General features: G+C 45.9%; 2 protein-coding genes across 4 annotated transcripts; one reads left to right on the plus strand and one right to left on the minus strand.

Moving 5' to 3' along the window:
- The first annotated feature begins 7,833 nt into the window (after positions 1-7,833).
- On the plus strand, positions 7,834-27,866 carry nr2f6b (nuclear receptor subfamily 2, group F, member 6b). Of its 3 annotated transcripts, XM_041840560.2 has the most exons (5): positions 7,834-7,956; positions 8,160-8,427; positions 18,308-18,402; positions 23,424-24,005; positions 25,021-27,866. In XM_041840560.2, the coding sequence occupies exons 2-5, from the start codon at positions 8,162-8,164 to the stop codon at positions 25,293-25,295; spliced, it is 1,218 nt and encodes a 405-aa protein (XP_041696494.1). In that variant the 5' UTR covers positions 7,834-7,956; positions 8,160-8,161; the 3' UTR covers positions 25,296-27,866. The 3 variants fall into 3 exon arrangements, with proteins under 3 accessions (XP_041696494.1, XP_041696493.1, XP_041696495.1); XM_041840559.2 differs by having other exon boundaries at positions 7,834-8,427; XM_041840561.2 differs by having other exon boundaries at positions 7,834-8,427; positions 23,427-24,005.
- LOC121534095 lies at positions 25,849-26,919 on the minus strand. Its single transcript, XM_041840562.2, has 3 exons — positions 26,914-26,919; positions 26,056-26,678; positions 25,849-25,915 (listed from the first exon to the last, which is right to left on the minus strand). The coding sequence occupies exons 1-3, from the start codon at positions 26,917-26,919 to the stop codon at positions 25,882-25,884; spliced, it is 663 nt and encodes a 220-aa protein (XP_041696496.2). The 3' UTR covers positions 25,849-25,881.
- Positions 27,867-27,992: the final 126 nt, after the last annotated feature.

Consider the following 27,992-nt stretch of genomic DNA (forward strand, 5'->3'; position numbering starts at 1 on the left):
TCCTCTCTGTTCTACTCTGCTCTTCTCTGTTCTACTTTTCTCTTCTTTGTTCTACTCTGCTCTTCACTGTTCTACTCTTCTCTTCTCTGTTCTACTCTGCTCTTCTCTGTTCTACTCTGATCTACTCTGTTCTACTCTGCTCTTCTCTGTTCTACTCTACTATTCACTGTTCTACTCTGCTCTTCACTGTTCTACTCTGCTCTTCTCTGTTCTACTCTGCTCTTCTCTTCTCTGTTCTACTCTGTTCTACTCTGTTCTTCTCTGTTCTACTCTGCTCTTCTCTGTTCTACTCTAATCTTCTCTACTCTACTCAGCTCCTGTCTGTTGTACTCTGTTCTACTCTGCACTTCTCTGTTCTACTCTGCTCTGTTCTACTCAGCTCCTCTCTGTTCTACTCTGCTCTGTTCTACTCTGCTCCTCTATGTTCTACTCTACTCTACTCTGATCTACTCTGCTCTTCACTGTTCTACTCTGCTCCTCTCTGTTCTGCTCTGCTCTTCTCTCTTCTGCTCTGCTCTTCTCTGTTCTACTCTGCTCCTCTCTGTTCTGCTCTTCTCTGTTCTGCTCTGCTCTTCTCTGTTCTACTCTGCTCTTCTCTGTTCTACTCTGCTCTGCTCTTCTCTGTTCTGTTCTACTCTGCTCTTCTCTGTTCTACTCTGCTCCTCTCTGTTCTACTCTGCTCCTCTATGTTCTACTCTGCTCTTCACTGTTCTACTCTGCTCTTCACTGTTCTACTCTGCTCTTCACTGTTCTACTCTGCTCTACTCTGCTCTACTCTGTTCTACTCTGCTCTTCACTGTTCTACTCTGCTCTTCTCTGTTCTACTCTGCTCTACTCTGCTCTACTCTGCTCTTCACTGTTCTACTCTACTCTGCTCTTCTCTGTTCTACTCTGCCCTTCTCTGCTCTACTCAGCTCCTCTCTGATCTACTCTGTTCTACTCTGCTCTTCTCTGTTCTACTCTGCTCTACTCTGCTCTTCTCTGTTCTACTCTGCTCTTCTCTGTTCTACTCTGCCCTTCTCTGCTCTACTCAGCTCCTCTCTGTTCTACTCTGTTCTACTCTGCTCTTCTCTGTTCTACTCTGCTCTACTCTGCTCTACTCTGCTCTACTCTGCTCTACTCTGCTCTTCTCTGTTCTACTCTGCTCTTCTCTGTTCTACTCTGCCCTTCTCTGCTCTACTCAGCTCCTCTCTGTTCTACTCTGCTATTCTCTGTTCTACTCTGCTCTTCTCTGTTCTACTCTGCTCCTCTCTATTCTACTCTGCTCCTCTCTGTTCTACTCTGCTCTTCTCTGTTATACTCTGCTATGGGCTTCTGGATGTGTTGAGAATGTACAGACCCTGCCTCAACAGACTCCTTGCAGAGAGCAGATGCATTCCTGACCTGCAGTTCAAAGAGCAAGGGACACACACACACACACACACACAGTCACACACATGAGCACACAAGCACATGAATACATGCACACTTGCGTGCACACACACATGCACACATTCTCTTGCAGACAGAGGTCAATACACAGCCACTCCCACATACTCCACCTTCAGACAGCCACCCAAAACCTCCTGGGAATTGAGAGAAACAAACAGTGACACAAAATGTGTTTAAAAAATCTTATTTTAACTGTAAATTGCTCTGGATAAGAGCATCTGCTAAATGTAAATGTAATATGTCTCAGTGTGTGTTTGACCCATGATATCAAAAAATTATAACACACACACACAAACACAGTCAGGGCTATAATTCAGCTTAATGCAGTTTAAGATGGCCACTGATATTCTCCTCACCAAACAAATGAGCTATCTATTGCACAGTGATGCTAGCTGTGACGTGTAGGGGTTATATGGGTTAAAGTCACCTCACGCTAAATGTATGGTGAAAGTATGCCATTGTGACTTTCTTCAAAGATGAAACCAAAATGATAACCTTTCCCACAATCAAATTTAAAATCAAACAAATGTGTATTTGCAAACCACTACTTAACTCACATGATACAGGCCACTTCACAAAGAGACCACGCAAGAGCAGATTGTTGTTCATACAGGGAGATATATACAGCGCATATAACATCCGTCAAGGCATGGGACAAATGTGCCAGAATGTATTGTATAGTTCACTTTGGTCCATAGAAGGTCTTTGAAGTAGTAGTGTGAATGCTCCCTCTCTAACATGCAGGTTGTTAGGCTGTTATCTGACTCCTTGGCTGTGGGGTCCCTCTAACATGCAGGCTGTTATCTGACTCCTTGGCTGTGGGGTCCCTCTAACATGCAGGTTGTTATCTGACTCCTTGGCTGCAGGGTCCCTCTAACATGCAGGCTGTTATCTGACTCCTTGGCTGCAGGGTCCCTCTAACATGCAGGTTGTTATCTGACTCCTTGGCTGCAGGGTCCCTCTAACATGCAGGTTGTTATCTGACTCCTTGGCTGCAGGGTCCCTCTAACATGCAGGCTGTTATCTGACTCCTTGGCTGCAGGGTCCCTCTAACATGCAGGCTGTTATCTGACTCCTTGGCTGCAGGGTCCCTCTAACATGCAGGTTGTTATCTGACTCCTTGGCTGCAGGGTCTCTCTAACATGCAGGTTGTTAGGCTGTTATCTGACTCCTTGGCTGCAGGGTCCCTCTAACATGCAGGTTGTTATTTGACTCCTTGGCTGCAGGGTCCCTCTAACATGCAGGTTGTTAGGTTGTTATCTGACTCCTTGGCTGCATGGTCCCTCTAACATGCAGGCTGTTATCTGACTCCTTGGTTGCAGGGTCCCTCTAACATGCAGGTTGTTATCTGACTCCTTGGCTGCAGGGTCCCTCTAACATGCAGGCTGTTATCTGACTCCTTGGCTGCAGGGTCCCTCTAACATGCAGGCTGTTATCTGACTCCTTGGCTGCAGGGTCCCTCTAACATGCAGGTTGTTATCTGACTCCTTGGCTGCAGGGTCCCTCTGTAACATGCAGGCTGTTATCTGACTCCTTGGCTGCAGGGTCCCTCTAACATGCAGGTTGTTATCTGACTCCTTGGCTGCAGGGTCCCTCTGTAACATGCAGGCTGTTATCTGACTCCTTGGCTGCAGGGTCCCTCTAACATGCAGGTTGTTACCTGACTCCTTGGCTGCAGGGTCCCTCATACATGCAGGCTGTTATCTGACTCCTTGGCTGCAGGGTCCATCTAACATGCAGGCTGTTATCTGACTCCTTGGCTGCAGGGTCCCTCTAACATGCAGGTTGTTAGGCTGTTATCTGACTCCTTGGCTGCAGGGTCCCTCTGTAACATGCAGGCTGTTATCTGACTCCTTGGCTGCAGGGTCCCTCTGTAACATGCAGGCTGTTATCTGACTCCTTGGCTGCAGGGTCCCTCTAATATGCAGGTTGTTAGGCTGTTATCTGACTCCTTGGCTGCAGGGTCCCTCTGTAACATGCAGGCTGTTATCTGACTCCTTGGCTGCAGGGTCCCTCTGTAACATGCAGGCTGTTATCTGACTCCTTGGCTGCAGGGTCCCTCTAACATGCAGGTTGTTAGGCTATTATCTGACTCCTTGGCTGCAGGGTCCCTCTAACATGCAGGCTGTTATCTGACTCCTTGGCTGCAAGGTCCCTCTAACATGCAGGCTGTTATCTGACTCCTTGGCTGCAGGGTCCCTCTAACACGCAGGCTGTTATCTGACTCCTTGGCTGCAGGGTCCCTCTAACATGCAGGCTGTTATCTGACTCCTTGGCTGCAGGATCCCTCTAACATGCAGGCTGTTATCTGACTCCTTGGCTGCAGGGTCCCTCTAACATGCAGGTTGTTATCTGACTCCTTGGCTGCAGGGTCCCTCTAACATGCAGGCTGTTATCTGACTCCTTGGCTGCAGGGTCCCTCTAACATGCAGGTTGTTATCTGACTCCTTGGCTGCAGGGTCCCTCTAACATACAGGCTGTTATCTGACTCCTTGGCTGCAGGGTCCCTCTAACATGCAGGCTGTTATCTGACTCCTTGGCTGTGGGGTCCCTCTAACATGCAGATTGTTATCTGACTCCTTGGCTGCAAGGTCCCTCTAACATGCAGGCTGTTATCTGACTCCTTGGCTGCAGGGTCCCTCTAACACGCAGGCTGTTGTCTGACTCCTTGGCTGCAGGGTCCCTCTAACATGCAGGTTGTTATCTGACTCCTTGGCTGCAGGGTCCCTCTAACATGCAGGCTGTTATCTGACTCCTTGGCTGCAGGGTCCCTCTAACATGCAGGTTGTTATCTGACTCCTTGGCTGCAGGGTCCCTCTAACATACAGGCTGTTATCTGACTCCTTGGCTGCAGGGTCCCTCTAACATGCAGGCTGTTATCTGACTCCTTGGCTGCAGGGTCCCTCTAACATGCAGGCTGTTATCTGACTCCTTGGCTGCAGGGTCCCTCTAACATACAGGCTGTTATCTGACTCCTTGGCTGCAGGGTCCCTCTAACATACAGGCTGTTATCTGACTCCTTGGCTGCAGGGTCCCTCTAACATGCAGGCTGTTATCTGACTCCTTGGCTGCAGGTTCCCTCTAACATGCAGATTGTTAGGCTGTTATCTGACTCCTTGGCTGCAGGGTCCCTCTAACATGCAGGTTGTTATCTGACTCCTTGGCTGCAGGGTCCCTCTAACATGCAGGCTGTTATCTGACTCCTTGGCTGCAGGGTCCCTCTAACATCCAGGTTGTTAGGCTGTTATCTGACTCCTTGGCTGCAGGGTCCCTCTAACATGCAGGTTGTTATCTGACTCCTTGGCTGCAGGGTCCCTCTAACATGCAGGCTGGTATCTGACTCCTTGGCTGCAGGGTCTCTCTAACATGCAGGTTGTTATCTGACTTCTTGGCTGCAGGGTCTCTCTGTTTATTTTCTCCTCTCTTTTCCAGGAGACCTTCAAAGGACAATGCTGTTGGCATGGCACACACACACACACACATTTCTGAACCATAGTTGCTACATTAGGAAGGAAAGTTAACTACCGGTAACTAAGGTCAGACAATGCAGACCAGATTGAGCCTTAACATATTATATATTATAATATACTGAGTGGACAAAACATTAGGATAACCTTCCTAATATTGAGTTGCTCTGCCCTTTTTGCCCTCAGAACAGCCTCAATTCGTCGGGGGATGGACTCTACAAAGTGTTGAAAGCGTTCCACAGGGATGCTGGCCCATGTTGACTCCAATGCTTCCCACAGTTGTGTCAAGTTGACTGGATGTCCTTTGGGTGGTGGACCATTCTTGATACACACGGGAAACTGTTGAGCGTGAAAAACCCAGCAGCGTTGCAGTTCTTGACACACTCAAACCGGTGCGCCTGGCACCTACTCACATACCCTGTTCAAAGGCACTTAAAATATTTTGTCTTGCCCATTCACCCTCTGAATGGCACATATACACAATCCCTGTCTCAAGGCTTGAAAATATTTCTTTAACCTGTCTCCTCCCCTTCACCTACACTGATTGAAGTGGATTTAACAGTTGACATCAATAAGGGATCATAGCTTTCACCTGGATTCACCTTTTCAGTCTATGTAATGGAAAGAGCAGGTGTTCCTAATGTTTTGTATACTCAGTGTATAAATATGTACTAATCATATGTTACGATGAACACTTCCTTTGCATCCCTTTTATTCTAAATATCCTGCCCACAAGACACACCCACACAGTGTCAAAGTAAGTCAGAAAAATATTCCACAAGACACAACCAAACAGTGTCTAAGTAAGTCTGAAAAAGATTCAAAAATAGAGTGTATGACCTTCAACCAAGTTCCTCAACAACAACAAACCCCTCCCTGCTATTATGGGGTCAACAAAGTCAGAGGAAGTCAGCTGGGCTGATTAGAGAGAAGAACATGAAACTGGAATAAAAAGCCCTGCCATGCGCCTGGTGTGCTGGCCAGCGGCCCCCTTTTGTCTGCTGGCAGTGTCGGGGTTAACTTCCCTAGTGCTGGGAGGCAGCCTGGGGTCAGGGCTTAGTTAGAGAAGGCATTCTTTCTGTGTGTGTGTGTAGAGTGGAGAGCGAGAGAGAGCCCTCCAGTGTAGCTCCCTCTACAGCCCACTCTCTGCCTCTTTGACTCCAATGGCCTTATAAGGCAGGGAACGCCATGGCAACCAGAGGGCTTGAATAGCAGTTTCAAATCCCTGAGCACACAGACATATGCTCTCTCTCCTACTCACTCACTAGGCAAAAGGAGGGAGGGAGAGACAGAGGGAGAGAGGCATAGAGAGAGAGAGAGAGAGAGAGAGAGAGAGAGAGAGAGAGAGAGAGAGAGAGAGAGAGAGAGAGAGAGAGAGAGAGAGAGAGAGAGAGAGAGAGAGAGAAGAGCAGCAGAAGAAGCTGTTAGACTGCGCTCCACCTCAGCAGCTAGCTTTGGCTATCATCTGTGACCGTGTTTTTCCTCTGCTGGTTTGCCTAATTTATTCAAGCCGGGGCCAGAGGAGAGGAGGAGGAAAGGGAATGCAGAGAGGCTTAGGCCTGAAGTCCTTACTGCTGAATGGACAAGCACTGACAAAACAAGGGAGAGAGAAGGGGAGAGAGAAGGGGAGAGAGAAGAGGAGAGAGAGAAGATAAGAGGAGAGAGAGAGAAGAGGAGAGAGAGAGAGAAGAGGAGAGAGAGAGAGAGAAGAGGAGAGAGAGAGAGAGAGAGAGAAGAGGAGAGAGAAAAGAGAAGAGGAGAGAGAGAAGAGATGAGGAGAGAGAGAAGAGGAGAGAGATAAGAGGAGAGAGAGAGGAGACTTACTAAGAGGAACTTGCATTCTGTTTAAGAGATAATAGAGAGACTTTCCCTCCTTTTTTCTCAACTCTGTTTTCACTGTGTTTGTTCTGCTGGTTTGAACTATTGAAGCCACGCATCTATGGGACAAAGAGAGGAACAAGAAGCAGATGCTGCTTCACAACAGACAGAGCAAGGGGACGTCACTGCACTTTGAACTTTCACAGACTAGCACGACCAGAAGGAGCTGTTTATCATTTCTGTGTTTTAAATAGCAAGCCTATGGATTGTCTGCCTATAGATTCAGTCTGCGTTAGATTCAGTCTGCCTATAGATTCAGTCTGCATTATATTCAGTCTGCATTATATTCAGTCTGCCTATAGATTCAGTCTGGTTGTTCTCTGGGTTCGTCTATCGTCTCTGAGTTTTGGCTGTCTGGGGGGGATATGATAGTTCTGCCAAGCTAGTGAAACCAAAAGTGCTGTTTATACAAGTTTGTGAGGGTGATAGCATGTGTAAACTGTGGACCCAACATACTCTTCTTTTGGTGTTTAGTCTCCTAGCAACAGACCAAAGACTGAATGACAGCATTCCATTTCTAAGATTCTCTTAATATCTGCTTGTGGCACATATGTATCAGACATTCTTGACAGAAATGAGTTCTGTGTTTCTAACTGCCGAGCTAAAACTGTGCTGCTGCCTGTTAGACTGATAGATTACACTTTCTACACACAGCCCAGAACTGGTCTGACTAGTTTGTAAGTAGGGTAAAGTAATCCTACGGAAGAGGTGTTTTTTTTTCTCTGGGAGGGACAGAGAGAGAGCAAGAGAGAGATAGAGAGAGTGAGTGAGTGAGTGAGTGAGTGAGTCAGTGAGTGAGTGAGAGGGTGAGAGAAAGAGGGAGGGGGAGAGAGAGAGAGAGAGAGAGAGGGAGGGAGGGGAGAGAGAGAGAGAGAGAGAGAGAGAGAGAGAGAGAGAGAGAGAGAGAGAGAGAGAGAGAGAGAGAGAGAGAGAGAGAGAGAGAGAGAGAGAGGGAGAGAGGGAGGGAGGGAGGGAGGGAGGAGAGGAGAGAGAGAGAGGAGAGAGAGAGAGAGAGAGAGAGAGAGAGAGAGAGAGAGAGAGAGAGAGAGAGAGAGAGAGAGAGAGGGGAGAAAAGTAGAGCACTGAGAGGTTGGAGAACTGAGCGACAGCAGAGAAATAGAGCAGTGGGAGGGACCTCCGGGTCATTTCACAGAGACAGAAGGGGAAAGAGGTCAACAGAGTGAGTCTGGAACACTTTGTGCAGTTTCAGTTGTTTTGACTTTTCACAACTCTATTACTTTCCTGGAAGTTAACTCAAAACCTTATTAAGTATGATTAGAAACTAAAGTGTTTTAGCTGAAGATTTTCAGCGAAAATAGTAGAGAACTTGGTGAGTGGACAGGAGTGTGTAAGAGAGCGTGTGTGTCGGCTGTTTTGGCTCAGATATGGCCATGGTGAGCGGGGGATGGGGCAACCCTAACGGGGAGACCAACGGACTGGGTGGGGAGAAGGCTTACCTGCGTGGGGATGAGGAGGGCTCGCCCCAGGCCGGGAGTGACGTGGAGGTCGGAGACGAGGACAAAGCGTGCGTGGTGGACTGTGTGGTGTGTGGGGACAAGTCCAGTGGTAAACACTACGGCGTGTTCACCTGCGAGGGCTGCAAGAGCTTCTTCAAAAGGAGCATCAGAAGGAACCTCAACTACTCCTGCAGGTAGGCAGAGGTGGCACCACTGGTTCAAAAGTGGTGTGGCAAAATTTGTGCATGTCTTTTCTGGGGCCTGGAGTTTTCCTGATTGCATGAGCTGGTCATGTAAAACTCTGGGTCCTATTAGTAGGCTATGACAGGGTCCAACGTTAACCCAACCGGGTCAGTTGGCCAAAAATCTACTGACCCGAGCAGAATTTCTACTGTCCCGGACATTGTGTAGTTCTTAAATGGATTGGGGTCATGTAGGGCCTCTGGGTTAGCATGCTTTCTCTCTATAGTCAGATATGAATAGGCTACTGTGATTATTGTGATAAGTATTAAAAAGCGGTTTAATATAATTTAGCAATGCAAGTTATTGTTCTATTCTTTAGAATTACATTGTATTTAATCACATTCATTTTTGTTTCTAAAGTATGTCATTTTGTGATGTTTTTTTTTTACATCTCAAAATAGGACGCTGTCCCTTTAAGACAATTGCATTCCAAAAGAGATACTGATCTCGATCTGGCTACAGTAGGCTAGCCAAGACCAATGCTAAAGATTTTTATTTTTTTTGCAGACTATCAACAGTAGGCACCATATTGCTAGTACGTTCACTATTGAATGTTTACTTTGTAAATAACTTTCCCTAAAATAAATAAGCTCAGCGAGTAGATTGATGGGCACTTCTTTTTGTCCAGGCCAGCTCACCTGTACTGTGTGAACGTAGCTATGAATTACCAAAAGTATGTGGACACCTGCTCGGAGTTGGTCCCCCTTTGCTGCTATAACAGCCTCCACTCTTCTGGGAAGGCTTTCCACTATATGTTGGAACATTGCTGTGGGGACTTCAGCCACAAGAGCATTAGTGAGGTCGGCACTGACGTTGGGCGATTAGGCCTGGCTCGCAGTCGGCGTTCCTATTCATCCCAAAGGTGTTCGATGGGATTGAGGTCAGGGCTCTGTGCAGGCCAGTCAAGTTCCTCCACACCGATCTCGACAAACAATTTCTGTATGGACCTCCTGGCATCCGCCAAACCCAGATTAGTCCGTCAGACTGCCAGATGGTGAAGCGTGATTCATCACTCCAGAGAACGCGTTTCCACTGCTCCAGAGTCCAATGGCGGCGAGCTTTACACAACTCCAGCTGACGCTTGGCATTGCGCACGGTGATCTTGGGCTTGTGTGCGGCTGCTCGGCCACGGAAACCCATTTCATGAAGCTCACGATGAACAGTTCTTGTGCTGACGTTGCTTCCAGAGGCAGTTTGGAACTCGGTAGTAAGTGTTGCAACCGAGGACAGATGATTTTCACCACTACGCGCTTCAGCGGTCCCGTTCTGTGAGTTGTGTGGCCTACCACTTCGCGGCTGAGCCGTTGTTGCTCCTAGACGTTTCCACTTCACAATAACAGCACTTACAGTTGACTGGAGCAGCTCTAGAGGGGCAGAAATTTTACGAACTGACTTGTTGGCAGGTGGCATCCTATGATGGTGCCACGTTGAAAGTCACTGAGCTCTTTAGTAAGGCCATTCTACTGCCAATGTTTGTCTATGGAGATTGCATGGCTGTGCGCTCGATTTTATACACCTGTCAGCAACGGGTGTGGCTGAAATAGCCGAATCCACTAATTTGAAGGGGTGTCCACATACTTTTGTATATATAGAGTATTTCGTAGTATATATTTTTTTAAGTTTAAGTTTCACTTATGCTAGCTAATGCAGCTAATTTAGCTTACTCAACAACCTGACTCAGAGGAATGATATTTATGTTAGCTAGCTGACTCTTCCAAGTCAAGGTAAGCTTTCGGTTTTATTAATTTATTGCCACCAGGGCCCGCTGGTGTAACTACTAAACTGCTTGCTGTGTACACTGTACAGCGTGATTGTACACATGGATTGGATTGTGGGTTTACTAACGCGTTAGTTCTAGTAGCTTTTGTTGACCATGACGTAACCTTCTGTGGCGACAGCGATTTAGGCTGTGTATAGCGGATAGCGGTTATGGTATAGAGGTTTGGCTTGGAGAGGTTTTTTCGCCTGGTCACAGACAGCTGTTATGTTGTGCACTGAAGTCCACAAGTGAAAGGAAAAAGGTGAGAGGAGGAGAGCGCGTAGATGTGATGGTGCTGTATGTGGCTGCTATGAACGTGAACTGTGTGTGCGGGTGATCAGGGGTGTATTCATTTAGCCAATTCTGTAGCAAAATGTTTCTTAAATGGAAGCAAACGGAACGAAACGGCGAGGGACCTAACTGAATTCTCCCAGTAGAAACTCTCATTTTATGTTTGGACTAATGATTACACCCCAGATCAGTTAGATGCAGGCAAAAGTGTGCAAGGCGGTATTGAATGTGCCACTGTCTGTCACCTTAATTACTCCAATTTATCTCTCGAACTGTGCACCTACGTTATAAACTTTTATTTGTAGGCTAGGTTGTAGCAACCTCATGATGGGTATACAGCGAAACGTACCATGTAGCATTGAGCCGGGTGAATGGAATATGAATGACAGTCATCCAATATGCTGTAAAATGAAACGGCACTGACCCCCACTGGCTGGGAGGGAAGGCACACACACTGTTTCTTACTTGAGGAAGCTCCATGCGAGGCAGGGGGAGAGACAGTGCAGGACACAGGTGGGCAGGTTGAAGATGGAACAGAGGCTGGGCTCCAGCGCTGTGGGACCTCCTCCGTTAATCATCACTACCTTGTGGACCTGGTCTGGGTACTCATGGGCCAGAAACGTACAGAACGACACACTGCAGACAGACAGACAGACAGACAGACAGACAGACAGACAGACAGACAGACAGAAAGGGGGAGAGACAGTGCAGGACACAGGTGGGCAGGTTGAAGATGGAACAGGGGCTCCAGCGCTGTGGGACCTCCTCATGACAACCTCATGATGGGTACAGGGCAAATTCGAGTTTCAGTAGCCTAAACCTATCCCTGTTACATTGAGCTGGGTGAATGGAATATGAATGACAGTCATCTGTAATAGAAATAAGACCATGTTCATCATTCTTTTTTTTCAATCTTAAAAGGCTCCAACCGCCACTGTTGCTCAAATTCAAATAGCACAATTTTTCTGCATGTAGTCTTCAATGGTTTCAATGGTAGACTGCGACAGAGCAGGTAAATGTTGAACTGGATACCGGCTGGAATGCGGTTTTAACCAATCAGCATTCAGGATTAGACCCAACCGTTGTATAAATCGTATGCACAGCATGCATATAGATCCTGTAACTTCTTATATCATATTTCCCTTGGGGATTCCACACTGTATTAGGTTGTGTTACAGCTTTAACTCAGGTTTAGTTTTGAGATTTTCAGATGTACAGTGGCTTGCAAAAGTATTCACCCCCCTTGGCATTTTTCCTATTTTGTTGCCTTACATCCTGGAATTAAAAATTGATTTTTGGAGGGTTTGTATCATTTGATTTACACAACATGCCTACCACTTTGAAGAGGCAAAATATGTTTTATTGTGAAACAAACAAGAAATAAGACGTGTGCATAACTATTCACCCTCCAAAGTCAATACTTTGTAGAGCCACCTTTTGCAGTAATTACAGCTGCAAGTCTCCTGAGGTATGTCTCTATCTGCTTAGCACATCTAGCCACTGGGATTTTTGCCCATTCTTCAAGGCAAAACTGCTCCAGCTCCTTCAAGTTGGATGGGTTCCGCTGGTGTACAGCAATCTTTAAGTCATACCACAGATTCTCAATTGGATTGAGGTCTGGGCTTTGACTAGGCCATTCCAAGACATTTAAATGTTTCCCCTTAAAACACTTGAGTGTTGCTTTAGCAGTATGCTTAGGGTCATTGTCCTGCTGGAAGGTGAACCTCCGTCCCAGTCTCAAATCTCTGGAAGACTGAAACAGGTTTCCCTCAAGAATTTCCCTGTATTTAGCGCCATCCATCGTTCCTTCATTTCTGACCAGTTTCCCAGTCCCTGCTGATGAAAAACATCCCCACAGCATGATGCTGCCACCACCATGCTTCACTGTGGGGATGGTGTTCTCGGAGTGATGAGTGGTGTTGGGTTTGCGCCAGACATAGCGTTTTCCTTGATGGCCAAAAAGCTCAATTTTAGTCTCATCTGACCAGAGTACCTTCTTCCATATGTTTGGGGAGTCTCCCACATGCCTTTTGGCGAACACCAAACGTGTTTGCTTATTTTTGTCTCTAAGCAAGGGCTTTTTTTCTGGCCACTCTTCCGTAAAGCCCAGCTCTGTGGAGTGTACGGCTTAAAGTGGTCCTATGGACAGATACTCCAATCTCCGCTGTGGAGCTTTGCAGCTCCTTCAGGGTTATCTTTGGTCTCTTTGTTGCCTCTCTGATTAATGCCCTCCTTGCCTGGTCTGTGAGTTTTGGTGGGCGGCCCTCTCTTGGCAGGTTTGTTGTGGTGCCATATTCTTTCCATTTTTTAATAATGGATTTAATGGTGCTCCGTGGGATGTTCAAAGTTTCTGATATTTTTTTATAACCCAACCCTGATCTGTACTTCTCCACAACTTTGTCCTTGACCTGTTTGGAGAGCTCCTTGGTCTTCATAGTGTCGCTTGCTTGGTGGTGCCCCTTGCTTAGTGGTGTTGCAGACTCTGAGGCCTTTCAGAACAGGTGTATATATACTGAGATCATGTGACAGATCATTTTACACTTAGATTGCACACAGGTGGACTTTATTTAACTAATTATGTGACTTCTGAAGGTTTTAAACAAGTTATTTTTTGCATTTCACTTCATCAATTTGGACTATTTTGTGTACCTCCATTACATGAGATCCAAATAAAAATCCATTTAAATTACAGGTTGTAATGCAACAAAATAGGAAAAACGCCAAGGGGGATGAATACTTTTGCAAGGCACTGTATGTCCCAAAAGATAGTAATTAATGAATTACCAAAACAGCCTTGTTTTGCTGTGTAAAGCCATTGTACCATTGGGCTACAGATTTCGCGCCAACCAGTATCTTCAAAAGCATTCGATGATCTCGGAGTCTCGGCATTTTAACTTTATGTTTATTGTGATATAGTGTGATTCCTATGCAAGAACCTAGATAAATTGTGCCTCCTCACCAATTTCAACTGCCCCCTTAGTCACTTTATCCTGGCACCGGGTCTGATAGCTGTGTAGGCCTGTATAGCTGTGTAATCCTATATAGCGGTGTAGGCCTGTATAATCCTGGTTACCCAGAAGTAAAATTATCTTGAGAAAGTGTGTCATTTCAGGTTTTTCTTCTGGGTGGAATGTCCTGTATGAATCACAACTTATGAAACAGATTGAGAGCATTGTAACTACTGTGTAGTCTGTACAGTAACAGGTCAATGGACAGAGAGAAGGGAAAGTTAACCATAGGAACGTTGTCATTTGAGTCATTTGTAAAAAAAAAAAAGGCGATATTCAATCCGAACCGGATAACAAGTAAGCGTAATTCTTCTCATGCAGCATGTTTGAGACAATGTGCAGTTGAGCTTATTTTCCCTTCACACTGTAAACAGAGTAAACACTGCAACCACCAGCTCCATGAATCTAAACATGCATTCTTACAGCACAAGACAAGTATTTGTTGACAGCACTGAAACCAGTTTGGCGGCTTTGACTGAATACAGCCCTCAGATAGTAAACAATAAACAAAAGCTCATACAGTGAGGGAAATACAGTATTCCTCAGGAGTGTGATGTGGTAGTGCTGGCTGTAAAATAGATTATTGACTGTAATATATACAATATACAGTGTGGAAAAAAAGTATTTAGTCAGCCACCAATTGTGCAAGTTCTCCCACTTAAAAAGATGAGAGAGGCCTGTAATTTTCATCATAGGTACACGTCAACTATGACAGACAAAATGAGAAAAAAAAATCCAGAGAATCACATTGTAGGATTTTTAATTAATTTATTTGCAAATTATGGTGGAAAATAAGTATTTGGTCAATAACAAAAGTTTCTCAATACTTTGTTATATACCCTTTGTTGGCAATGACACAGGTCAACGTTTTCTGTAAGTCTTCACAAGGTTTTCACACACTGTTGCTGGTATTTTGGCCCATTCCTCCATGCAGATCTCCTCTAGAGCAGTGATGTTTTGGGGCTGTCGCTGGGCAACACAGACTTTCAACTCCCTCCAAAGATTTTCTATGGGGTTGAGATCTGGAGACTGGCTAGGCCACTCCAGGACATTGAAATGCTTCTTACGAAGCCACTGCTTCGTTGCCGAGCGGTGTGTTTGGGATCATTGTCATGCTGAAAGACCCAGCCACGTTTCATCTTCAATGCCCTTGCTGATGGAAGGAGGTTTTCACTCAAAATCTCACGATACATGGCCCCATTCATTCTTTCCTTTACACGGATCAGTCGTCCTGGTCCCTTTGCAGAAAAACAGCCCCAAAGCATGATGTTTCCACCCCCATGCTTCACAGTAGGTATGGTGTTCTTTGGATGCAACTCAGCATTCTTTGTCCTCCAAACACGACGAGTTGAGTTTTTACCAAAAAGTTATATTTTGGTTTCATCTGACCATATGACATTCTCCCAATCCTCTTCTGGATCATCCAAATGCACTCTAGCAAACTTCAGACGGGCCTGGACATGTACTGGCTTAAGCAGGGGGGACACGTCTGGCACTGCAGGAATTGAGTCCCTGGCGGCGTAGTGTGTTACTGATGGTAGGCTTTGTTACTTTGGTCCCAGCTCTCTGCAGGTCATTCACTAGGTCCCCTGTGTGGTTCTGGGATTTTTGCTCACCGTTCTTGTGATCATTTTGACCCCACGGGGTGAGATCTTGCGTGGAGCCCCAGATCGAGGGAGATTATCAGTGGTCTTGTATGTCTTCCATTTCCTAATAATTGCTCCCACAGTTGATTTCTTCAAACCAAGCTACTTACCTATTCCAGATTCAGTCTTCCCAGCCTGGTGCAGGTCTACAATGTTGTTTCTGGTGTCCTTTGACAGCTCTTTGGTCTTGGCCATAGTGGAGTTTGGAGTGTGACTGTTTGAGGTTGTGGACAGGTGTCTTTTATACTGATAACAAGTTCAAACAGGTGCCATTAATACAGGTAACGAGTGGAGGACAGAGGAGCCTCTTAAAGAAGAAGTTACAGGTCTGTGAGAGCCAGAAATCTTGCTTGTTTGTAGGTGACCAAATATTATTAATGTTATTTTCCACCATAATTTGCAAATAAATTCATAAAAAATCCTACAATGTGATTTTCTGGATTTTTTTTTCTCAATTACAGGCCTCTCTCATCTTTTTAAGTGGGAGAACTTGCACAATTGGTGGCTGACTAAATACTTTTTTTCCCCACTGTATATTTAGGCTAGTTACATTAACAGTAAACCAACGCATTTAACGAAAGACGAATGGAGATCCTAATAACCAAAACGTAGCCTACAGCGAGATGCAGCCATGCACAGCTGTCTTGCCAAACAAATAGGCCTATAGGCCTGCTTCAGCAACATATGGTACGTTTCCAATACGTACAGTTCCATTTACAACCACGAAAACAAATAGTGTACCAAGAATAACATAATAGAATTAATATATTTCTATGATGAAACATAACGATGTTCATCTACGGCCCAGGGGCGTCATTTGGGTTCTTGCATTGGAATGATATTGAATTCTGCTTACATCACGCTATACCACAATAAACATAAAAGTTCAAATGCTATTGATCAAGAAGTGACATGTTCAATAGCGTGAAATCTCCATGCACTCTACCAGCACCATGGACAGCACCCTACACACTAAAGCAATATTTTGATAAAAACCAACCAGCTAGATTGTTTCTTACCTTTTCAGAAGAGTTGCAGCATCCTTGATGCTCTCCCCGAAATCCTCTTGTAAGATCCCCCGTCAGATGCCAGTTGGATTAGTTGAGCTTTCCTCGGGTGTAGCATGCTTCTTCTGTGCTGACTGAACACGTTTGTCACATCCAATGTCCCCCTCAGTGGTTGCTGGTTTGAAACGAGGAACTCAGTAATGTCCACAATCACCGACACATACGTGCAATTTTTTGCCAGCTGCCCATCATTAACAAGTGTTGACACCTCAGTATAGCACTTACAACTTGCTTTTTCTTCCCACACGGCAGTGCATTTCAAATGCTCTTTGCTTGATGCCTGCCTAGCAAATCCTCTGGTACCATCAATAGAATTCTTCCAGTTAGAATACCCAGCTTGGGTGAAGCCTTGTCTGCGTTAGCATTGGACTCAAAACAGAACTTTCGACATGGGAAACAAAATGCTGCATCTGCAGTAACCGAGAATTCCAGCGGCTGCCTCGATGGCTCATCACTCTCCTTCTAATTTTGGCTTTGTTTGGGTACTTTGGCGGAGCCAATTTCTGATATCCATCATGGCAGTGGCAGATTAGCTGGTTCGAGCTAGCTAAATAGGCTAAAGCTAATAACACTAGTGTTTTTTACAGCTGGCTAAGAAGCTAACTAAACTCTGGAGTGGTGGGGCGTGAGGCAGAGTTGGGTGAAACAGCTTCAACGGTATACTTGACCCCTGCCTTTATAAATCAAAATAAAATATTACAGGCAGAGTCATACCACATTATTCACTTAGCCTACCAAAGATGAGAAGTGTTTTTCCCCGCTTTTTATGGAAACCCAAAGGAGTCATACCTAACCACCTCAGTGGCTTTCCATAGCCCCCCTACACACACCGTGGCACGCTCTTCCATTGTGCTGACACAGCGCAGCGGAGATTCCGATTTTGCGGCAACCTGTCACTCAATCATTAAAAAAATTAGCTGCCGAAATAGTCGCAACCCCTATTACTAGCCTGTTCAACCTCTCTTTCGTAACGTCTGAGATCCCCAGAGATTGGAAAGCTGCCACGGTCATCCCCCTCTTCAAAGGGGGTGACACTCTAGATCCAAACTGTGACAGACCTATATCCATCCTGCCCTGCCTTTCGAAAGTATTTGAAAGCCAAGTTAACAAACAGATCACCGACCATTTCGAATCCCACCGTACCTTCTCTGCTATGCAATCCAGTTTCCGAGCTGGTCATGGGTGCACCTCAGCCACACTCAAGGTCCTAAACGATATTATAACCGCGATCGATAAAAGACAGTACTGCGCAGCCATCTTCATCGACCTGGCCAAGGCTTTAGACTCTGTCAACCACCGCATTCTTATTGGCAGACTAAATAGCCTTGGTTTCTCAAATGACTGCCTCGCCTGGTTGACCAACTACTTCTCAGATAGAGTTCAATGTGTCAAATCGGAGGACCTGTTGTCTGGACCTCTGGCAGTCTCTATGGGGGTGCCACAGGGTTCAATTCTCAGGCCGACTCTATTTTCTGTGTATATCAATGATGTCGCTCTTGCTGCTGGTGATGCTCGGATCCACCTCTATGCGGACGACACCATTTTGTATACATCTGGCCCTTCATTGGACACTGTGTTAACAAACCTCCAAACGAGCTTCAACGCCATACAACACTCCTTCCGTAGCCTCCAACTGCTCTTAAACACTAGTAAAACTAAATGCATGCTCTTCAACCGAATGCTGCTTGCACCCGCCCACCCGACTAGAATCACTACTCTCGACGGGTCTGACCTAGAGTATGTGGACAACTACAAATACCTAGGTGTCTGGTTAGACTGTAATCTCTCCTTCCAGACTCACATTAAGCATCTCCAATCAAAAGTTAGATCTAGAATCGGCTTCCTATTTCGCAACAAAGCCTCCTTCACTCATGCTGCCAAACATGCCCTCGTAAAACTGACTATCCTACCGATCAGGAGAGAGAGAGAGAGAGAGAGAGAGAGAGAGAGAGAGAGAGAGAGAGAGAGAGAGAGAGAGAGAGAAAAATATTGTAGAGAGAATTACATTATGATAACATGTTCTATGTTCTAAGTTCTATGTCTAATGTTCTGTTGTGCAGGTCGAATCGAGAATGCCAGATAGACCAGCATCACCGCAACCAGTGCCAATACTGCCGTCTGAAGAAATGCTTCCGTGTTGGTATGCGCAAAGAAGGTAACTGTCCTATTTTACCTATTGCACAACATCTCTGCAAGTCAGAATATGCCTAAAGCAGAGACCTATCCAAATGTTCCATATATCATAACTGACTGCATCAAGATCGTTTTTTCAAAAACATGCCCCTGCCATTATAAACAGAGCTGACATTTCACAACTCTGTCAGTTGGCCAAAATATTTACATATTTACACTGTAAACTACATCAAGCTCAATTTTAAAATCCCTAAAGCTATTGTAAGGTGTTAATGGGTGAGGAAAACTGTCTCAGAGTTTCATATACAGTTGAAGTCGGAAGTTTACATACACTTAGGTTGGAGTCATTAAAACTCGTTTTTCAACCACTCCACACATTTCTTGTTAACAAACTATAGTTTTGGAAAGTCGGTTAGGACATCTACTTTGTGCATGACACAAGTAATTTTTCCAACAATTGTTTACAGACAGATTATTTCACTTATAATTCACTGTATCACAATTCCAGTGGGTCAGAAGTTTACATACACTAAGTTGACTGTGCCTTTAAACAGCTTGGAAAATTCCAGAAAATGATGTCATGGCTTTAGAAGCTTCTGATAGGTTAATTGACATAATTTGAGTCAATTGGAGGTGTACCTGTGGATGTATTTCAAGGCCTACCTTCAAACTCAGTGCCTCTTTGCTTGACATCATGGGAAAATCAATTGTAGACCTCCACAAGTCTGGTTCATTCTTGGGAGCAATTTCCAAACACCTGAAGGTACCGCGTTCATCTGTACAAACAATAGTACGCAAGTATAAACACTATGGGACCACGCAGCTGTCATACCGCTCAGAAAGGAGACGCGTTCTGTCTCCTAGAGATGAACGTACTTTGGTGCGAAAAGTGCAAATCAATCCCAGAACAACAGCAAAGGACCTTGTGGAGATGCTGGAGGAAACAGGTACAAAGTATCTATATCCACAGTAAAACGAGTCCTATATCGAAATAACCTGAAAGGCCGCTCAGCAAGGAATAAGCCACTGCTCCAAAACTGCCATAAAAAAGACAGACTACGGTTTGCAACTGCACATGGGGACAAATATCGTACTTTTTGCAGAAATGTCCTCTGGTCTGATGAAACAAAAATAGAACTGTTTGGCCATAATGACCATTGTTATGTAAAGAGGTTAAAGGGGGCTTCTTGCAAGCCGAAGAACACCATCCCAACTGTGAAGCACGGGGTTGGCAGCATCATGCTGTGGGGGTGCTTTGCTGCAGGAGGAACTGGTGCATTTCACAAAATAGATGGCATCATGAGGAAGGAAAATTATGTGGATATATTGAAGCAACATCTCAAGACATCAGTCAGGAAGTTAAAGCTTGGTCGCAAATGGTCTTCCAAATGGACAATGACCCCAAGCATACTTCCAAAGTTGTGGCAAAATGGCTTAAGGACAACAAAGTCAAGGTATTGGAGTGGCCATCACAAAGCCCTGACCTCAATCCTATAGAACATTTGTGGGCAGAACTGAAAAAGCGTGTGCGAGCAAGGAGGTCAACAAACCTGACTCAGATACACCAGCTCTGTCAGGAGGAATGGGCCAAAATTCACCCAACTTATTGTGAGAAGCTTGTGGAAGGCTACCTGAAACGTTTGACCCAAGTTAAACAATTTAAAGGCAATGCTACCAAATGCTAATTGAGTGAATGTAAACTTCTGACCCACTGGGAATGTGATGAAAGTAATAAAAGCTGAAATATATCATTCTCTTTACTATTATTCTGACATTTCACATTCTTAAAATAAAGTGGTGATCCTAACTGACCTAAGACAGGGAATTTTTACTAGGATTAAATGTCAGGAATTGTGAAAAACTGAGTTTAAATGTATTTGGCTAAGGTGTATGGAAACTTCCGACTTCAACTGTAAATGCAAACATGTTTTATACTTAATTCATGTAGCATAGTATTTGTAAACCAGTTTAGCTCTATCCTTCTTTGCCCTCTCTCTAACCAACATATTCTTGACCCCTAGTCTCTAAGTACCTCCACTACGTAGTACGTATCATTCAGGGCTAGGCGCCAGTGGCATTTCCCAGGCAGTGTGAAGGTTAAATAACCGAGCCAGCCACCCTAGCTGTCATATGTATTCTGCTTTGAGCTGACACCAGTCCAGAGCTATATTCAGCAGGGATATTCATGCAGGGGTCTGAGTGACCCAACAACAGCACTGACGCAGCCAGGCCACAGTGTTTCCACATTACCTGGAAACGCTTGGATCACCTTCGCCGGTTGACGGATCCAGCTTGAGGTGTCAATAAATAAAATACTTCCCCCTCCCCAACGATAAAAGTATTTTGACACGACCCTCCCCTTGTACTGAAAAAAACATTGGACACCCTCCCCGTCCTCCCTCACAATAGTGTTTACAGCCACAAATACATTACATTACCAAAAGTATGTGGACACCTGCTAGTCGAACATCTCATTCCAAAATCATGAGCATTAATATGGAGTTGGTCCCCCCTTTGCTGCTATAACAGCCTCCACTCTTCTGGGAAGGCTTTCCACTAGATGTTGGAACATTGCTGCAGGGATTTGTTTCCATTCAGCCACAAGAGCGTTGGTGAGGTCGAGCACTGATGTTGGGCGATTAGGCCTGGTTCGCAGTCGGCGTTCCAATTCATCCCAAAGGTGTTCGATGGGGTTGAGGTCAGGGCTCTGTGCAGGCCAGTCAAGTTCTTCCACACCGATCTCAACAAACCATTTCTGTATGGACCTCGCTTTGTGCACGGGGGCATTGTCATGCTGAAACAGGAAAGGGCCTTTCCCAAACTGTTGCCACAAAGTTGGAAGCACAGAAATGTTTAGAATGTCATTGTATGCTGTAGAGTTAAGATTTCCCTTCACTAGAACTAAGGGGCCTAGCCCGAACCATGAAAAACAGCTCCAGACCACTATTCCTCCTCCCCCAAGGAATGCTGAGTGTTACAACCGAGGACAGACGATTTTTACGTGCTACGCGCTTCAGCACTCGGCATTCCCATTCTGTGAGCTTGTGTGGCCTACCACTTCGCGGCTGAGCCGTTGTTGCTCCTAGAGGTTTCCACTTCACAATAACAGCACTTACAGTTGACCAGGGCAGCTCTAGCAGGGCAGAAATTTGACGAACTGAAAGGTGGCATCCTATGACGGTGCCACGTCGAAAGTCACTGAGCTCTTCAGTAAGGCCATTCTACTGCCAATGTTTGTCTATGGAGATTACATGGCGGTGTGCTCGATTTTATACACCTGCCAGCAGCTGGTGTGGCTGAAATAGCCGAATCCACTCATTTGAAGGGGTGTCCACATACTGTACTTTTGTATATATTGTGTAACTATAGCTACCCTGTTTATAAATATGGATATCGACTTTGACACTTCAGCATGCGCCATGCAGGCTACGGGCCAGAAGGTTGAGGGTTCGCCGAGCACCACGGACGAGCTAACTCTCCTTGCATGTTTCATTAGACACTACGATCAGAGGTGCTAGGTCAGCGTTTCCCAAGCTCGATCAGAGGTGCTAGGTCAGCGTTTCCCAAGCTCGGTCCTTGGAACCCCAAGGGGTGCACGTTTGTTTTTTGCCCTAACACCACACAGCCGATTTAAATTATCAAAGCTTGATGATTAGTTGATTATTTGAATCAGCTGTGTAGTGTTAGGGCAAAAACCAAAATATGCACCCAGCGGGCCCCCAGGACTGAGTATGGGAAACGCTGGGCTAGACGTCTGCAGCTCTGTCGGCACATCTTTCTTCTTGCAAGAAAACCCTGAGCTAGGTGGAAATCCGATTTTCAACAGTTTGATGCTATATTTACAAATCTATAAAATATATGCAACAAATGTTCCACCAATGCACCACAACCAATAAGCAAAGCATACCAACTTCGGGCGCTTCAACACCACATTCAGCACAGTTTGGTTGCTGGAATTATATTTTGGATGAACATGTGCAGGTAGCCTACAGGGTAATTTAAAAAAAATAGCCTAATCAGATTAAAACATTGTGAGTGGTTGTGTTTATGCCACACAAATATTTATTTTTACATTTTAGTCATTTTAGCAGACGCTCTTATCCAGAGCGACTTACAGTTAGTGAGTGCATACATTATTTTATTTTTCATACTGGCCCCCCGTGGGAATTGAACCCACAACCCTGGCGTTGCAAACGCCATGCTCTACCAACTGAGCTACATCCCTGGGAGCGCGATGATCCGCAACAGACAGCACATCTCAGTATGTCTCTCTAGACCTGTAGTAGACCCACAACTGATCCAAATGAAATGAATGGAAGGAAATATTCAAATTACAGGGCTTTTGCGCCGTTATTCAAATGACATTTTCAATGCAGTTTACAGCCTAGAGTAGAATTTTGTACTCACTTGAAAACCATCATGCAATTATTTGTTGCAAGGCCAGTCTAGGTAGGATAGTTGTATTGTCCCTAAACAAGATCATTAGGGGAGCTTTTTGAGCTGCGTGTCTCATGTCTTCACTGTTCTTTCATGGCCAATGATGCACCTGGCCTCTCTGCTTTTATTGAAAATGTGTGCAGCTTTTAATGATTTTATGTGTGGTATGATTGCTAGTTAGCATATTATAGATCTGGACAAACAATCCACCTACCACTATTGTCACTCTGAATGGTGGATAGAGGGCAGGATAGACAGTTAGACTGGACTATATTGACCTGGTGGTGTAGTAAAAGTTAGGGCGGGGAAAAACATAAGGGAAGTACCAAAACACCTTGATATAGGGGAGGCGCATGCAAGCAGATGAGAAAATGTGTCTAGGGTGGAAGAAATGGTGATCTAGTAAAACCTGCAGAAGATTCAATGTAAACCAGGGAAAAATTCACTCCCCTCCTCAAATCAACAAAACAAAGTGGAACAACCCTCCCCAAAGCAAAACAAAAGTGAAACAACCCTCCCCAAAACCTTCCCCTATTTTATATTAGCCTCTATAATCTCTACAAAGCCCTTTCTCTCCCCCTCTCCTCCATCTCTCTCTCCCTCCAGCAGTCCAGCGTGGACGCATCCCTCCATCCCACTCAGGCATCAGTCCCACTTCTCTGGTCGGCGGAGGAGGCGGTACTGGGGCCGGGCCAGTAGGGGGCGAATTCTTCAATGGCCAGCCTGTGTCTGAGCTCATCTCCCAGCTGCTCCGTGCCGAACCCTACCCCAGCAGCCGCTACGCCCCCCAGTACGGCCAGCAGCAGCAGATGCAAGGCGCTGGAGGAGGCTCCGTCATGGGCATCGACAACATCTGCGAGCTGGCGGCGCGCCTCCTCTTCAGCACCATCGAGTGGGCCAGGAACATCCCTTACTTCCCTGAGCTGCCCGTCTCTGAGCAGGTGGCTCTGCTGAGGCTGAGCTGGAGCGAGCTGTTCATCCTGAATGCAGCTCAGTCTGCCCTGCCACTACACATGGCTCCTCTGCTGGCCGCCGCCGGCTTCCACTCCTCGCCCATGTCAGCAGAGAGGGTGGTGTCCTTCATGGACCAGGTGAGGGTGTTCCAGGACCAGGTGGACAAGCTGACCCGGCTTCAGGTGGACTCAGCAGAGTACAGCTGCCTCAAGGCCATCTCCCTCTTGTCTCCAGGTCAGTGTACTGGTTGGTCATCACTCAAAGGCCCAAACCAAAACCCCTATACAGACACTGGGAGATGAATTCACCTTTTAGCAGGACAATAACCTAAAACACAAGGCCAAATCTACACTTGAGTTGTTTACCAAGAAGACAGTGAATGTTCCTGAGTGGCCGAGATACAGTTTTGACTTAAATCTGCTTGAAAATCAATGGCAAGACCTGGAAATGGTTGTCTAGCGATTATCAAAAAACAATTTGACAGAGCTTGAAGAATGTTGAAAAGAATAATGAGCAAATGTTGCACAATCCAGATTTGGAAAGCTCTTAGACTTACCCAGAAAGACTCACAGTTGTAATCTCTGCAAAAGGTGATTCTAACATGTATTGACGCATGGGTTTGAATATTTATCTAATCAAGATATATTAGTGTTTTATTTGTCATGATTTCTTTTTTTCCAAATGTCAGATTTTTTCTTCCACGTTAGAGTATTTTGTGTAGATAGTTGACAAGAAATGACAATTAAATCAATTTTAATCCCACTTTGTAACAACAACATTTGGAAAAAATCAGGGGGTGTGAATACTTCCTGAAGACGCTCAGATTAGAAAGAGATAATACGGGAGGAAGTGGGATACAGGCCCAGGCTCACAGCTTTGGAAGGAGTGTTCCTTTTACTCCCACTAGTATTTAAATCTAAACTAAATGAGTCATGCAGATTCTAAGGTCAGTCTGTAGGTCAACATTTCTCATATGAACAGCCTTTTAAAGCATTGTAGCTCTGTCCATATGAGAAATATTGACCTACACCTCTGCAATAGCACAACTAATCTTTCAATCAGTCTCATTGATCTCAAGTCATTATATTCTCCTGCCTGCGTTCTGCACTATAGCACTGACCATTGTTGAACTTCTGATTTACTTTAAATCCATGCTTACATCTGTCTGTCTGTGTGTGTGTGTGTGTTAAATCCATGCTTACGTCTGTCTGTCTGTGTCTGTGTGTGTGTCCGCTGTTGTCCTCTTCAGATGCGTGCGGGCTGACAGACCCCGTCCACGTGGAGTCTCTGCAGGAGAAGGCCCAGGTGGCTCTGATGGAGTACGAGAGGATGCAGTATCCGGGTCAGCCCCAGCGCTTCGGCCGTCTGCTCCTCCGCCTGCCTGCCCTCAGGGCCGTGCCAGCTAACCTCATCTCCCAGCTGTTCTTTATGCGCCTGGTTGGCAAGACGCCCATCGAGACCCTCATCAGGGACATGCAGCTGTCTGGGAGCTCCATTAGCTGGCCCTACGTCCCTGGGCAGTGAGGACAGGAGGCTGGGACACACAGGACCCTGGAGGAACCTACGTCCCTGGGCAGTGAGGACAGGAGGCTGGGACACACAGGACCCTGGAGGAACCTACGTCCCTGGGCAGTGAGGACAGGAGGCTGGGACACACAGGACTCTGGAGGAACCTACGTCCCTGGGCAGTGAGGACAGGAGGCTGGGACACACAGGACCCTGGAGGAACCTACGTCCCTGGGCAGTGAGGACAGGAGGCTGGGACACACAGGACCCTGGAGGAACCTACGTCCCTGGGCAGTGAGGACAGGAGGCTGGGACACACAGGACCCTGGAGGAACCTACGTCCCTGGGCAGTGAGGACAGGAGGCTGGGACACACAGGACCCTGGAGGAACCTGGAACCTAGAATGAGATGGAGAGGGATTAGCCAGTGATGTCATAAATGTCAAAATTCTTGAGGACGTAGTACTTTATTGCTACTCACTCACAGAGAGTCACACATTGAGCTTCCAGTGAATGCAGCTGGAACCAAACCATTGGTAGTTTAGCTGTCCCGTGTGTATTCCAAGGAAATGATACATTTGTCTTGACCTCTCTATATGACCTCTCTACCACAGAACAGGGCTCTGGAACACAGAACAGGGCTCTGGAACACAGAACAGCGCTCTGAAACACAGAACTGGGCTCTGGAACACAGAACTGGGCATTGGAACACAGAACAGGGCTCTGGAACACAGAACAGCGCTCTGAAACACAGAACTGGGCTCTGGAACACAGAACAGGGCTCTGGAACACAGAACAGCGCTCTGAAACACAGAACTGGGCTCTGGAACACAGAACTGGGCTCTGGAACACAGAACAGGGCTCTGGAACACAGAACAGCGCTCTGAAACACAGAACTGGGCTCTGGAACACAGAACAGGGCTCTGGAACACAGAACTGGGCTCTGAAACACAGAACTGGGCTCTGGAACACAGAACTGGGCTCTGGAACACAGAACAGAGCTCTGGAACACATAACAGGGCTCTGAAACACAGAACAGGGCTCTGGAACACAGAACAGGGCTCTGGAACACAGAACTGGGCTCGGGAACACAGAACTGGGCTCGGGAACACAGAACAGGGCTCTGGAACACAGAACTGGGCTCGGGAACACAGAACTGGGCTCTGGGAACACAGAACAGGGCTCTGGAACACAGAACTGGGCTCTGGAACACAGAACAGGGCTCTGGAACACAGAACTGGGCTCTGAAACACAGAACTGGGCTCTGGAACACAGAACTGGGCTCTGGAACACAGAACAGGGCTCTGAAACACAGAACAGAGCTCTGGAACACAGAACAGGGCTCTGGAACACAGAACAGGGCTCTGGAACACAGAACTGGGCTCGGGAACACACACTGTAACTAAAGGCCCAGTGCCACTACTACCTCCATCCCCATGACCCCCAACGTGACCCTGTCTGACCCCAGGCTCTGTGTGGCTCTCTGGCTGCTGTGTTAGGCCCCTGGATCTCATATGGGACCCTATTCCCCATATTGCATAGGGCTCTGGTATACAAAAGTAGTGCACTATAAAGGGAATAGGGTGTGATTTGAGATTCAGCCATAAGGATTATGATGCCACAGTCATGCCACATACTGCCATTGTATGCTGTTTTGTCCTGAGCCCTGTATGTAAATCGTTGGGTTTGATTTACATTAATGTTGAGCTTATAGTGGAAAATGTAATGTATACATTATGCATATGTGGTCATGTAAATCTTTGAATGTTATGCAAATACAGGGCTCTCCCCATAGTATAAGCAATAGCATAAATTCTACAGTACATGCTATGGTGCCGAACACTGGCACAAGCTAGCAGAGGTGAATGTATATGATAGATAACCCCTCACACACATCCTGAGTCCAACGAGTCACCCGTCTTATACATTATTACCTCAAGTTTTATACCAATGACAGAGCTTGAATAGTGGATTACCTGATCATAGAACCCTTGTATTCTTAAACGGAACTAAGAACCCTCCACGATGTGATCGATGACAAACACAAAGGGATCAAAGCATCGTACACACCAGCATTATTTCATTAGCCTGAATGTAAACTAACTGTAGGGTCGACCCTTGTCATAAGGCCTATTGGAAGGCTAGGTGGAACCATGACCATATTGTTTAGACCTGTCCAGTTCCTTCAGATCTGGAACACTGAAGGGTAGGGGCTAGGGGAAAGGGGTTGCTTTCGGATCAGACATTTCATGTGATCGTCATTCAATGTAACTAAAGGTACTGACCCCTTTAAGGACTAAAGGGGTATGCAGTGTATTGACAGTTACACTGTGGTACAGTGTACAAGGTTATGTGCATACTCTTAGCGATATTGCCCTGGACTGCAATACGATGTGACTATGCTTTTTTAGCCAAATGACTTACTCAGAGTGGACATATGAACACTGAAATCCAATAATCTGTTTTACTCTGATGGGATTTTGACTAGCGACTTGTGTAGTTCTACATAAGAATCAAAATGTAAAGAAAATTGCTATTGCTGACCTTGGTTATTTTTGCATTACTATAAATAAAGTACCTTACTGTGGTTGATTTGACATTGCTTTCAGTTAGTGACTGATAGACAGACCATCAACAAAGCAGGACAACAGGTATCATTAAAATGGCATTGCTGTGTTAATAGTGGCATAACTGCTTTAATACCAGGGGTTGGAAC

Source organism: Coregonus clupeaformis, chromosome 20 (genome assembly GCF_020615455.1).
Source record: "Coregonus clupeaformis isolate EN_2021a chromosome 20, ASM2061545v1, whole genome shotgun sequence".
Classification (NCBI taxonomy): Eukaryota; Metazoa; Chordata; class Actinopteri; order Salmoniformes; family Salmonidae; genus Coregonus; species Coregonus clupeaformis.